The following is a 14,981-nucleotide window of genomic DNA, read 5'->3' as shown; positions in this document are numbered from 1 at the left end:
ACAAATGAATCCTGAAAACATCTCCGTACATTCCTGCTCCTGGAAAGGGCAGCCTTTGGACTCCAGTACACTTGCAGATTCAGTTCTTCTTGCTGAAATAGCCATTATTTCCACATGGTAGATTATAAGTGAAAGGTGAAAATACACATTCAGGAGGCTAATGTCCAAGGCATGGGGTTTTCACACTTACAAAATTAATAAATATTCAAGAGTCCTAACCAACTGTGAAGAATAATTCAAGGCTCAAGCCTAAACAACGTGTCAAGACACAAAACACAGCTCCTTATTCATTCACTCAATTCAGATTTATCTTACAGATACAATGAGCCACAGTTTGCTCTTGTTTACACTGCTCCAAGTCTGAAATAACTCCAATGATTTTAATTGTTACTCCAGATTTGCACCAGGGTAACAGAGCAGAATTTGGCCCAATGGATACAGGAGGTGAAATCATCAGGAGTTTATCACTGACTTTAATGAGGCCAGGATTTCATTCTTAGATTGGAAGCACTTTGGAAGAGGGTCTTATTGCTATGTTTGTACAAGGACAATAACTCTGGGACCCTGATCCACAGTTGGACCCCAGGTGCTACACCACCACCAATAAGTAAATATAATTAACCACCAGCTGCCCTGAATGAAACTGAAGTAATGGATTTAGGGAGTGTGAAACAGTAATTTCCCACACCAAAGGCAAACCTGGGTTGGTTGTCTCTATAATCCTTCTCTTTAGCACGAGGATGCTGGTCAAGGAGACAACTAATTAACTGGTAGAGAAAATTAACAGAGCGAGAATTCTCAAGACCAAGGAGAAATGGATTTTCTATTCCAACTCTCTCAAACCACTAGAGCCCCAGAAGTAGCTCAGTCCTCTATGGGACTCTATAGATCACTGCTGCTGAGAATTTTATTAGTGCATTTGTTTTATGCATTGAAGGTTAAACACACACAAATCACACTGGCTTGGAGATTAAGTGACTTGAAAGTACAGTGCCCACAGCTCTACTTTAACATTTCCAATGAAAACTACATTTTCCTCTTATGCGAACACTGCTGTCTCTTTCAACCTGATCAAGGACAATACTGGCTTTTTGACTACAAACTTCACTATAAAAGAGTGAAGGCTGACACAATATAGCTATTAATTATTTTTTATATTACTTATTATTATTAAAAGAGCCAGCTCAGAAGATGGAATTTCAGCACCATGTGACCAACTGAACACAGCATTTTATTAACTCAATTGAGATCACCTGACGGATGACCTGCAGCATTTTCAATACTCTGAGCTGGTGTCAAGTAATCAGAATACTAGTTAGCCTCCTGGAGAAAGGTCACTTCTCAGTCAGTCAGATAATCCACACATGCATCCGCTTCAAGAATGTGCTCCTTTTAAACTCTGGTTTTGGTCTTTTCATTGATTGCTGCCAGGGGGACACAGTTATTTCTTCTCTGTTTTGTTAATGAACAATTATGAATATGCATGAGGTGTTAATTACCATAGTGAATAAATTAGCCTTCTCTGCTGTATCATACAACAACCACTGAAACATGCTCAAAACCAAACTGCTCCACAGATTCATAGACTGGGAAGATCTAGACACAGAAGCCATCAAGCCATAGATGTTTTATGACTTTCTATGAAAGACACTGTTGCTAGATTAAAAATGATGTTTTGGACTTTCTAATTATCAGAGAGAGTGTTCCTCCTGTGACACATCAAAGGAAAGTGAAACTTGCTGTAAAAAACTTGCTAGAGCACCACCAGCCAGCCACCCTACTCTGAAGTGAAACTGGAGGGGGCTACATTTCCCTTTAGAAAGAGGTTCCTCTCATTTGGGGTGGATTATGATGAACGTCAAAGGCTAAAACAGAGCAGGAGTCAGATATAATATACTTGTTGAACTCCTTCAGTGCAGATCTTGTGATGTTCTGCCCCTTTAAATGTTTGGACACGCCCCCTTCCTCCTCAGTGCAAAGCCTCACTCCATGTTGCTTTCAGTTTTGCAACCTGAATAATAAAGGCAGCCAGCCATGTTTTTGTCAGCTACGTCTGTGTCTGTCTCCTTCTCTACTGGGTCCCAATGTCATAGATCTGGTTTTGCATTTAAGTGTAGCTTTCAAAAACATTTTTTTAAAGATGGGGTTTGTGATCTTTTATATTTCTTTGGGACAAGAAGACTGCTGATAGAGCATTTTGGTTTTGTTCTTCTGTTCTGTTTGTTTTTTCACTTGAGAAATATTAGGAATATCTAGTCTGAGTTTGCAGGATGACTTCCTGGGGGTCTCAGAGATGTGTGGTGTAAGCTTTCATGCCTGGATTGCAGAGATGAGAGAATATTTAACAAATGTTTTTCTTCCTCCAAAATGTTCTTTTGTCATTGGAATTAAATGGGTATTAAACCTTTCCCCACCAAACAAAAAACAATTCCCCCACACCCCATAAAACCCAGATTTTAAAATCTGACTAAAGTCTCTTACCCTCCCAATTTCTCAGGTATCAGTCCCTGGTCTCTTGGGGTGTCACGATTACACTAGTTCAACAATTCCTATGGAAAGTCTTCCAAGCTAGACAAGGCCTGAATTTCCAATGTAAAAAACAAAACCCAGAAACGAAGTGACATTTCAGGCCACCATTACCTACCATACAGAAGAAAAAAGGGAAGACACCAGTATTCTCACACACTCATGAAAGTCACTATTAGGAGCAGAGAACATGCCAAGTTACCCCTTTGTTCTTGACAGGAGTTTGCACATTTACTCTCTTTCTACAGAAGGAAGGGGTTGTGGGACCTGTAGTTCAGATAAAGCAAGATGAGGGGGATCTGAGGAAATTGCAGAAAGGCTGGCAAAGGAGCGCTAGAAAGGAATGCAGCGAAGTCTCTCCTTTTTAAAATAGCATTAAATGTTATTGTCCTCTCCATTGTTTGCAAAACCCTATTAGCAGTTTGAAAATAACTTGGTCCCCTGCAAGTTTCTCTCTATTCAACAAACATCCCCCACAAGCAGCCCATTTTGAGCAGAGCTGAAATAAATAAATACAGTTTAACTTTTGGTGTGGAGCTCTCGGTCTGCTCTGGTATCCTGTTAGCACAGCCTGGAGAAGTGTGTTCTATTAGAAACTGCCACCAGCAAATGCTTACGCACACTGGAAGGCAAGGGGTCACTTCACAGAGCTTCACTACCTGTTCCAGAGATGTCTCTTTCCGCAGTATTCGTTCATGAAGCATTCTATAGCACTCACTGAGCTGAGTGGCTGGACATCAAACAGCCCTGCTCCCTCTCCAAGCTCAGGAGGACACCTCCTTCTTCACTTTGCATTAAAATAAGTTACAAAAAAATTTTGCAGCGCTGGTTGTTACAGCTGTATTAGTACAGCTGTATAGGGCCAGCGCTGCAGAGTGGCCACACTTACAGCAACCAGCGCTGCAAGTGGTGTTAGATGTGGCCACACTGCAGCGCTGTTGGGCGGCTTCAAGGGGGGTTCCGGGACCGAGAGAGCAAACCGGGAAAGGAAACCAGCTTCGCCGCGGTTTGCTCTCTCGGTCCCGGAGCCAGCCAGCAAACCGCAGGGAAGGAGACCTGCTTGCTCGGGGTTCCGGGACCGAGAGAGCAAACCGGGAACGCCGCGGTTTGCTCTCTCGGTCCCGGAGCCAGCCAGCAAACCGCGGGGAAGGAGACCTGCTTGCTCGGGGTTCCGGGACCGAGAGAGCAAACCGGGAACGCCGCGGTTTGCTCTCTCGGTCCCGGAGCCAGCCAGCAAACCGCGGGGAAGGAGACCTGCTTGCTCGGGGTTCCGGGACCGAGAGAGCAAACCGGGAACGCCGCGGTTTGCTCTCTCGGTCCCGGAGCCAGCCAGCAAACCGCGGGGAAGGAGACCTGCTTGCTCGGGGTTCCGGGACCGAGAGAGCAAACCGGGAACGCCGCGGTTTGCTCTCTCGGTCCCGGAGCCAGCCAGCAAACCGCGGGGAAGGAGACCTGCTTGCTCGGGGTTCCGGGACCGAGAGAGCAAACCGCGGCGAAGCTGGTTTCCTTTCCCGGTTTGCTCTCTCGGTCCGGAACCCCGAGCAAGCAGGTCTCTTTCCCCGCGGTTTGCTGGCTGGCTCCGGGACCGAGAGAGCAAACCGCGGCGTTCCCGGTTTGCTCTCTCGGTCCCGGAACCCCGAGCAAGCAGGTCTCCTTCCCCGCGGTTTGCTGGCTGGCTCCGGGACCGAGAGAGCAAACCGCGGCGTTCCCGGTTTGCTCTCTCGGTCCCGGAACCCCGAGCAAGCAGGTCTCCTTCCCTGCGGTTTGCTGGCTGGCTCCGGGACCGAGAGGGCAAACCGGGAAAGGAAACCAGCTTGATTACCAGAGGCTTCCTCCTTCCACGGAGGTCAAGAAAAGCGCTGGTGAGTGTCTACATTGCATTACCAGCGCTGGATCACCAGCGCTGGATCCTCTACACCCGAGACAAAACGGGAGTACGGCCAGCGCTGCAAACAGGGAGTTGCAGCGCTGGTGATGCCCTGCAGATGTGGACACTCTCAAAGTTGCAGCGCTGTAACTCCCTCACCAGCGCTGCAACTTTCTGATGTAGACAAGCCCTCAGACAGACTCACCCACTCAGGCTTAGTTTCCAGCAGCTCCAATTCACAGTAAGGACCAAGGAGCTTGATGAAATGTTCAGGTTCCCAGCCAGTTACCCAGATGCCAGCAATGGACATTGATTGTTTTAGAATAGGTTCTTTATCCAAGAAGGGGCCATGGTCAAGAAGGACAGCAATTTAAAGCACACAAATAAGACTTTCCTTATCCAATAGAAAGAGTCCCCACTTGTTATAGCTCCTCCCCCGAGAGCACCTCAGTGGCTCTGAAATGTTCTTCTGACTTAGCTACAGGACTCATAAATCATGCTTCAAGGGCCATGATACTCAGTGCTTAAAGCAGCCTCCATTCCCAGGTATTCCTGGAGAAGCCCTAGTCCTAGAACCATACCAGCTTAGAGTTGGTATATACAGGCATTTCTGAAGAGCTCACCACAGGAGTGTACCAACACCTTTCTTATCATAGTTATTACATATTTAATACCTTCAATACTATACCCTCTAGAAACATTAACTAGCTTCACAACACCCCTGGGAGGCAAGCATTATTCTTACTGTACAGTGGGGCACACAGAGATTAAGTGACTCACCCAAGGTCACATGAGCAATTTACAGCATAGCCAGGAAAAGTACAAGAAGTTCTGTTCTGATCCCCAGTCTCCTACTCTAATCACTGAACTAACAGTCTCTCCAGTTAGAGATGAAGGACAGTCCAGTGCTTAGGGCACTAGTTTAGGGCTTTGGAGACCTGGGTTCAACTTCCCGCTCTACCACAGCTTCCCTCTGTAACCTTGGGCAAGTTACTTAGCCTCTCTGTGCCTCTACACTTTATCTGTACAATGAAATATCATCACTGCTAGGCCTGACAGAGGTGCTGTCAGGATAAATACAGTAAAGATTATGAGGCACTTTGATACCATGGTGATGGAGCCATATACACACCTTTTAGTATTACAACCACATTTTCTAGTCCTACAAAGTTCTAAATGGAAGGGCTGAATCACTGACCACAGCAAGTTTGTCTCCCTGGGAACAGAACTCCTGAATAGGGAGCATCATGCTTGTGTGGGCAGGAGCTTTTCTGAGCTGGCCCCTTGTGTAGATGGTGGTGTAGGAGAGGAAGCAGGTGATGTGCTGGAGGTAGGGCTGGATGCTCCATTCTCAAGTTTGAGTCAAAAGACCCTCTTTTCACAAACAATGGAGCTGTTAATTTTCAAGCTCATAACCCTCTGCTCATTATGTCAAAACAAAGGCAGCCCATTCCAGCACTGGGAATCTCAGACTGGTAGGGAGGGATTGCACTTCAGAAATGTATTTCCAGGAACAAACAATATCAAATAGAAATGGGGGGGAGGGTTTCCTGTGATGCTTTGCTGCTAAGTCACCAAACTGATGAAGAGCAAAGGCTGACCCCACCAACCCTAATGTGTCCTCCAGTCAGTGGGCTGGGCCACTGAACATTGTAGGACACCAGAATTTATTTTATGTACAACAGGAAATAAGAGAATTATCCTCTTGATGATGTACGGAGAGGAGCAAATCACTTTAGCTCACCTGCAACAAGCAATCACAGTAAGAGGGTAACTCACAGGAGGTGCTGGGAAGAAACTTCACCACATCACCAATATGGGACAGGGTTACAAAAAAGTCAGACCTCCATCACATGGCCAGGTTAGTGTCCACTGGCTCCAGCTACAACAACCACCCCAGTGATCAGTTCCCAGAGGACAGAGGAAATTAAGGCCTGGGATTGTACCCGTGGGTACTTTGCATGGGGATTTAAGTTTTCTTTGCAAGCCAAACACATTCAAGGAATGCCAAGCACTTTTTAGACATCCATTAATAACCCTCCATGACATCTTACAAATAGGGCAACCGAAGCAGAGAGTGCCAAAATGATTGACCTTCCCAAGATCACATGGGGCTTGCCCAAAAGCCAAGGCAAAGATCTTAACCCAACTCAAAAGGTCAGTGAAGATACCATTTTCACATCTTCACAATGGCATGTGCCATGTAACAAATCCATAAATAAATGAACAAAGCCCCCTGCCCCTCCACAGTGGGGAAAGAACAAACAAGGCTTACAATCAAGTTACCAACTTGGGGCCAAGTTCTGCCTTCAGCCATACTGCACGCAGCTCTTGTCACACACAGGGATGCAAGGGCAACATCTGTCTCCTTTTAGGAATTGAGAGGTGATGCTAAATGAAAGTATCCCCCTCTTCTGGACTCCTCTGAAAGAGCTCACGCCCTGGGAAGGCATGGCTCTGACCAGGGCTTTAGCTCAGCAGTTCTCGAGATGCAGCCTGGAATCTATTGTGCCCATTAAGTCACCCAGTTTTTTAAAAGCAGCAAAGAGTCCTGTGGCACCTTATAGACTAACAGACGTTTTGGAGCATGAGCTTTCGTGGGTGAATACCCACTTCGTCAGATGCATGTAGTGGAAATTTCCAGGGGCAGGTATATATATGCAGGCAAGCTAGAGATAATGAGATAGTTCAATCAGGGAGGATGAGGCCCTGTTTCAGACCTCAACTGCTAGAACAGGGCCTCATCCTCCCTGATTGAACTACCTCATTATCTCTAGCTTGCCTGCATATATATATATATACCTGCCCCTGGAAATTTCCACTACATGCATCTGCCGAAGTGGGTATTCACCCACGAAAGCTCATGCTCCAAAACGTCTGTTAGTCTATAAGGTGCCACAGGACTCTTTGCTGCTTTTACAGATCCAGACTAACACAGCTACCCCTCTGATACTTGACAGTTTTTTAAATGGTCTTCAGCTTTTTACAATAATGGGGTTTGATCCTGTAAAGTACTAGCAGCAAAAAGTCCTGTGGCACCTTATAGACTAACAGACGTTTCAGAGCATGAGCTTTCGTGGGTGAATACCCTCTTTGTCGGATACATGACATGCATCCAACAAAATGGGTATTCACTCACGAAAGCTCATGCTCCAAAACATCTATTAGTCTATAAGGTGCCACAGGATTCTTTGCTGCTTTTACAGATCCAGACTAACATGGCTACCCCTCTGATACTTGTAAAGTATTAAGCACCTCTGGAAAGTGTTGGATGTCCTCAGTTCGGAGTCGCTGTGCATCGGAGGTGCTCAGTACCATACCCACATGCAGGAAAGCTCTCTCTTTCTTTGGCACTTCCCAATTTTAGCAGTTGAGACTGTTGCTGCCTTTGGCCCCTTAAATGTCATCCTAACATTAACCATGCATAAGGTACCTGCAGCTTCAAACTCCTCCAGACAGCTCCACTGATAAGTACCATCCAACCTGGTCTTAAACACTCATTTAACATTCCAACAGGGGATCAGCAGACATTGGGGTTATCAGCCCAGACATCACCTTGTTTCCTTTATGTTGGAGGATACCTTCAACACAGGATAAAAGGGAGCCTTTTAGAGAGTTTAATGTTCCATTACAATTGAACACAATAGTCTCTACAAACAGCAGAAAGTTACAGCAGAGTCAGGGTACTTATGGAGTGGGACTTTAAGCTAGTTATCCATCTCTGAACATCTGCTTGTGCATGTGCCCTGTAACTAGTGGGATCATTTTTATCCTGATGCTTTGTTGGGTGGAATCTCCCAGCAAATAGACACAAATTATCACAGATATATAAGGAAAGGGACTGGTAGTCAGAATGCCTGGGGACTATTCTCAGGCCTGACAGATAACTGTGACACCTTGGGCATCAGTTTACCCATTTACAACATAGAAAAAAACAACGATGCACCTCACAAGGGTGTCAAGAGGTTTAATTAACCTGTGTGAAGAACTTGGGAGTACTTTAAATTAAAAGTATTATAGAAGTAGAGAGCTTGATATTTTATACACATACACGATGCACAATCTCCCTTATGTGCTAGAAGAGTTACAACTAGCTAGCATAACTCTATTCTCTCAAGCATCCAAACTTTCATTCCCCTGCTTATATCTGATTTGCATTTATAGACTTTACAACGTGATGCCCCAGGACAAACTGGCAGGTGCATTAGTGCATAATCTTTCATGCAGCTCCAGGCTCAAGAAAGTTACCCATTTCAACACATTCCAGTTGTGGCATCTGTTGCGTCAAAGAGCCTCAGGGAGCAGGAGAAAACATAACAGGACGGAATAGGAGTCCCTGTGGTACACAGGGCTAAACACTATGCCTGGTGTGACTGAGGAACTAGTACTGACAATGGGAATGGGGTTCCCTCCTTACCCCTAGGCATCAGAAGTGTCACCTCAAACTCTTCTTGAGATACAAGGACCACAAGGGATGGCGATATTCAGAGTCTAAGCAGCACTGGTCTGATTTTCCTCTCTTTCTGCTTTTCCCTCCCAGAAAGTCACTGGACTGAGACAGCACAATGCCCACCACCCAGGGATGGGGGAGGCCGTCAGAAGGACGAGGAGACATAATGCACCAGGCTCAGAGACTCCTAGGCTGTAATGCAGCTTTTAACTGCTGGCAAGGGCTGCACACAAGACAGATAGCATCTCCATGTGACATGAGTCTGAAGAGAGCTGTGTAATGGAATGTATGCTCTCCCTCCAATTGCAAAGGGTTCCTGGGAGTTTACAGGGAGTTTATATGCTGTAGCTCCCAGCTTCAACACCTTTGCTACATTGAGTGCACAGCTCTAAGAGGGATTTAGCCATATTCCACTCAATTTTTTTAATATGATTTTTTAGGAAGAGATTACTAGATGCTTAAAAATGTCTATTATTTGTTACAAAAACTATTTAAGATGTAGGACACTAGTGGAATAAATACCTTATGGGCATGGAATGGCCACCATCATATCTGTGGATTTCCATAGCTTTAATATTATTTCAGTTTTGCTTTCCACCATCACCATCTTTCAGGACAGATGCTACAGACCCAAAAGTTTTATATTCCCTCAATTGTATTTCACCTGCCCTGTTAATTTCAGCAATTGGACAAAAAGTCCTGATGCAACCAGAAGCTGAGAGTAACAGGCCTCCTAGTGACAAAGCAACAGCAAATGAACTAGATGAATCCTGGAAGCGACAGATGGGAATAATGAAAATCCTAACTCAGTGCTTCAACCAGTTATGATGGGCACCTACTAATCAACCCAACACTTTTTCTGCTACAGTAAGACACCCAGGCCGAAGGTAAAAGGGGAAATTCCCCAGGTACCAGAGCCACACTTAGAGCAAAAACAACAGCGACAGAACCCATGAATAAAGGAATGGAAAGAGTTATGTTTCCATAGCAACAGAAAGGCATGTGTTTATACTAGTAAATCCCTGCTGACCTCCACTGATCTTTCCCTACCCTGGTCAGTGCAAGGGATTAGCAGAAGGGTACACTCTCTAGCCTGTTCCCAGGATCCATTCACTAGGAAGAAAGCAGGGCAGCCCTGCAAGGAGTTTTAAAGCGGAAGATCTCCCTTCAACCAACCAAGTCAGCAATGGGCACAACAAAATCAGGTTCTTCCTTCAGGAACCATGTGGGACTCTAGGCTGTTATGAGAGCTCCTTGGGAATACCTTCAAGGTGCATTCTGGGCTCTTCCAAAGCCCCTTGGCACTCTTGACACAGAGGAGGTGACTCAACAAACCTATGCCACCTCTAATTTTTATTATAAATTCTGTGGGCTTTACAAAAATCAAGCAAAACTCTTGCCATTAATCAGTTAAGTACCAAAGAACATGGCCTTGAAATTCTTTCTGAGTGTTGACATGTTGTGTAATTTGCACTGTTGCTGATCTGGCCTTAATGATTCCATATCCTGTGTTCTTCTTATGGTAGCCCATCACATGGACTTCAATAGGTAACTTCTGTTCAAATTTGTGCAAACTGGAAGCAGGCATGGAGTCTTTCCAAAAAAAACTATATTTTGATTAAAAACCACCAACCAGCATATGAGCTGAAGGGGGAGGAGGGGCCTGCCTTGTACAAGGAAAAGGTGGGCTTGATCATGCCAGCTTGAACAGAACAGAGTGATCAGGTCTTTTATTGGTTCCCCCAGTGATCAGGAGAGGTGCTGCTGAACTAATGTCTCCTGCCACAAATAAACTTTTTGCTTGACCTTGCTAGTCCCATTCAAATGTCATCCCACTGCCAGAAACTGGAGAATTCATCTGCTTTCATGGCATCACTGCCCACTCTGTGTCCCAGGAGCTGGACAGCCTATTTAGCTGAGGCTTACTGGGCACTTGTGACACATGACAGATCCCAGGAGAGAGATTTGAAGGGAATCTGCAAAGATTATGATGATTGGTTAAAATTCTTCCTCCTCATTTTCCCCATAGCAACTATTCAGGCTTTTGTACTGTTGTTCAAATAGAACATAAAGGAGAGAATCTGCAGTGAAATGGATGGAACACGCAGGTTGAAATACCATCGACTGGCTGAATCTAAGTGTCAGTCATACCACCTCAGCCTAGGGTCTTGTCATATCTCACAAACTCTGCTAAGCTGGGTATGGTACTAGGACAAGAGACCTCTACAGGAAGCCCAGCATGATCCAAAAGTAGTGCCTGCAATTCAGTAGGCAATTTTTCTGAGACAGAACTGCATCAATGGCCCAGGATAGTGCTAGAGAGCCCTCACTGGGTACTTTCAGAGGAGACATTAAACAAAGGGCCTGACTACGTGTGGTCTTTCAAAGAGCCAATGGCTTTTTGGCAGAGCAGGGGTGCAATCCCAGTGTATTAGCCAAATTCCAGTTTGAGTACTAATTAAAATACTATGGGCATGATTCTGCTCTTCAGTATCCCTGTACATCAAGATTCACTCCACTGAAGTCAACAGAGCTAAATCTTCGCAAGTGAGATCGGAATGGAGTCCTGCTTGACCACATTCTCAGGACTTTTCACTGGGAAGCCTGGGCTGAATTGCCAGCTCATCCACAGAGTCACTTAATGTCTGTGCCTCAGTTTCCCCTTGTAAAATGAGAATACTATTTACCTACTTCAAAGGAGAAGAGTGATAGTTCCTGGCTCTCTGCCTTCTGACTTGTAGCAAATCACTGCACAGAAGTGCCAAGCACTGGGCAAGAATCCACAGGGCAGACCACTGCCAAAATTATGGCTCAAAATATTAATAGGGTTAATCAGAGCTACTGCACTGCAGGAAATTAAATCCATTATAAACACAGAAACAGATAGTCAGCCAGCTCTCTGTCATCTGTCTATTGTTTAATGTGCATCTGAAGATGTAACGACTTCTATTATCAAGTTTCCATGATTTGTGGAAGGGTGCAAGAGCTATAAATCCATGTTTTATGGTAGTCTTGAATATACTGCACCAGTAACTCTTTGATCTTTCAATTCCTATTTCACCCCAGTATTTCCCCTTAATAAACACATCTCTGGGCTGACCTTCCTGGTTTACACATTCTCTGATCTCTCAGCCCTTTCCACAGATCAAACATAGGGGTTTTCCTGTGTATTCAGTTCACCAAAGTGGCTCACAAGCTTTAATTTCTAATTCCAATCTAAATACATTGGCAGACAACACAGACTGTTCAAAAGGGAGCATTGCTTTGAACAGTGTTTAAGATGTAAATTGTGTGTATGTCAAAGCTAATCTCAAGAGCCTACCCTAGAGCAGATAACAAACCAGGAGAAGAGAGGTTGGCCTGCAAATGTCCTTCCACAATAGGTTTCCAAACCATTTGCCAGACCAAAGGTATGTGAAGGAAGGTGCCTGTTTAATTGTGTGGGGCAGAAAGACATGGAAGTTGGGTTTTAAATCCACTTTCCCAGCATGTACTCCTCAAGACACCAAATGAACTACACCAATATTAGCTGAGAGCTACTCTGTCTCTGCCCATACTCCAGGAAGCAGCAGAACTGGGCTCATGTAGACAGCCGGCATCATTACCCTCAGAGTTTATTCCAGACATGAGAACTTGGAGCTAATGGGGTCTGATTGCTTCACAGCATGGTCTACTCTAGTGTTTACAACTAGGAACTGGAAATCTGGACCCCAGGATTAGTCTCAACCACTCTTACTCTGTGACTTTGAGCAAGTCACCCAGTCATTCTGTGCCTCAGTTTCCCATATCTGTAAAAGGCGGATAATTATAATTACCTGCCTCACAAGGGCAAAGAGGGACTTTTTAAATAAAGTGCTTGGAAATCCTGAAGTGAAAGGTGTTCCAGAAAGGCAAATCATTTACTATTAAATCTTCTGGCAGAATTCCCTCTGTAAATGGGAAAAGTTTGGGTGTCTGTGGAAACTCTGGCTTGTGCTGTGCTTTACAAGTGGATTTCTAAATAGGGCACCCACTCCAACCCTAACAAAAGAGAGAGGGATGTCTTCTGTAGGTTGCTGCTCCAAAAAAAGGCCTTGCCCAAGAGAGGGAGGATATCAATGCAAAGGCAAAACAGCATATTTCCCCAAGGAGCATTCCATCCCTGATGCAGCCAGTACTGAGCAATTCTGTACATGCAATGGGCCTTCCTTCTGCACAGCACAAAGCCATTGTAATTGCTTCACACTTTAAACTAGTAGCTATGGTTACTGGACACAAAAGACAGTCCCCCCTGCTTCCCTGTGGCCAGAGGAATTCCAGGCACTTGGAGCCAACGCAGACAAAGAAGTTAGTACGGAAGAAAATAAATTCAGGGGGCAAAGCTAAACAAAAACACTTCAACTCAAATGTTAAGGTGTGTAACAGTATCAGACCAAGGTAATGCAGGAAGGCTACTGGGGTGGAACTTTTAGGGGCATGAAAAGAAGTACTGAGGTTTCAACAACTTGAAATAGGTCATAATGCTGTGAATAAAACCAGAAGGCTCAACTAGATAGAGTATGGCAGGAAAAGGGCACACTGAATCAATAACTTTGTGTTTCCTAGTTCCCTATGTTTTACCCTCACTTCTATGCATCCTTGTCAGCGACTGCTGCTGCCTAAACGGAGACAGGACCTTATCCATGCATTGTCCTGGCAGTATTGGGGAGGAGTAGGGAGGGCAGTTCAATCCCCATCTTCCTTCCCAGTAAAAGGCTTGGCAGGTTCCTGACATGACGTGACTTTATAATCCCTAGATGACTAAACCTGATGTCTAGGCCCAGTAGATCCCCAGACACCCATTTCACAAGAAACAGGGAAGCCCATTTTCCAGAGCATGCAAGAAATTAGACCCAGGTGTGAGTGTATTTTAAGCCCAGGAGCAAAGCTGCTTATGCACCTGTAGAGGCTCACCCCTGCTCTAAAAGTATATTCCTCAGCTCTGAAAGAAAGTCCAAAAAGCCCCACCAATATGATACAATCTTTGGGCATCTCGTCACTCTCTGTATCTTACAGAATGGATCAAATTTGTTAAAGGTTTCTAAAATAGAACCTTTCGCCTCCTACATTATGTACCAGAACTACCTGCCAACAAAAAACACATTACTCATCTCCTGGGATGCCCCACACCACCACCAAATGGACTTAAAATAGACAGTATAAGCTCTTCCTGTGCATTTGTTCTGCATGAGCAGAAACACGAAGTTCAGGAGAACTTTACTACTTAAGTTTTCAGCTCACTGTCTGTTAAGGAGAACAGTTACTGCAATAGCGGATTACTTAATCTCACACACACACTCACTCTCTCTCTCTCTCCTTCTTGTGTATCAACACACACCCTTAAGCTGTGAAACACCTTTATGTCTTCAAGATGAGATGTTTCCAAGCTCCACAGCTACTGAATGTGGAAGCAACACTTCTGTCATAACAATTAACACAAGGACAAGTAATTTCAGGCTGCTAGCCAAAGTTAGTGCGTATTAACTGGGTAAAAGCCAGACACAGAAAATGAAAACTTACCCCAAAGCAAAAGAGAGAGTGGCAGCAGGAGAGCGGCATGGTATGAACTGGATAGAATTCTCTGTAATTCCATGGCAAGCATAAGAGTGACGGTCCTAAAAGCCTCAAGAGAGAAACCCTGGCTGGGAGTTGGTAAATGCAGGTTCTCTCTACATCCCAGATTTCAGAATTTTTGTTTCCATTAGTGGCACTCACTCCATGCTTTGCTGATTTAGGGACTAGCACTAACACAGTGGACAGAGTCGCTGTCCACTTTGAAAAGCTTTACTCATGCTGTTGGAGTGAAAGGAAAACACTGCCTGGATCACATGGACCGGAGTGGACAACTAAAGACTTTAGTTGCAGCATTACCTGGAAAATCCCAGAGCAGTAGGGTGGGCAAGGAATAGGTGAATGTTAAAAGAGGAAAAGCATGTGATCGGAAGCAAAAGACAAAGAAGGGAGTGAGGGCTGGTGTTTTATTAACTTTCTCCTCATCCCTCCCCTGCCCCAAACAAGAGAGAACATAAGAACGTATTTCTTGTCTGTTTTCTGTCTGCCTGGGAAGCAAGTCAGCCCCAGGTCTCCTGCATAGCAGTGAATGGAACTCCCAGACTCACT

At 44.9% G+C, this 14,981-nt stretch overlaps 1 protein-coding gene across 3 annotated transcripts in view; it reads right to left on the bottom strand.

Moving 5' to 3' along the window:
- The window catches only part of CRB2 (crumbs cell polarity complex component 2), a 57,832-nt gene extending 43,280 nt beyond the window's left edge, over positions 1-14,552 (bottom strand). For all 3 annotated transcript variants that reach the window (XM_030535956.1, XM_030535955.1, XM_030535957.1), the window contains exon 1: positions 14,382-14,552. In XM_030535956.1, the coding sequence (XP_030391816.1) occupies positions 14,382-14,463 (82 nt within the window). In that variant the 5' untranslated portion in view covers positions 14,464-14,552. The remainder of the gene's footprint in view (positions 1-14,381) is intronic.
- Positions 14,553-14,981: the final 429 nt, after the last annotated feature.

Source organism: Gopherus evgoodei, chromosome 16 (genome assembly GCF_007399415.2).
Source record: "Gopherus evgoodei ecotype Sinaloan lineage chromosome 16, rGopEvg1_v1.p, whole genome shotgun sequence".
NCBI classification, from domain to species: Eukaryota; Metazoa; Chordata; order Testudines; family Testudinidae; genus Gopherus; species Gopherus evgoodei.
Note: the sequence above shows the minus strand (reverse complement) of the source record. Positions and strands in the feature narration are given on the sequence as shown.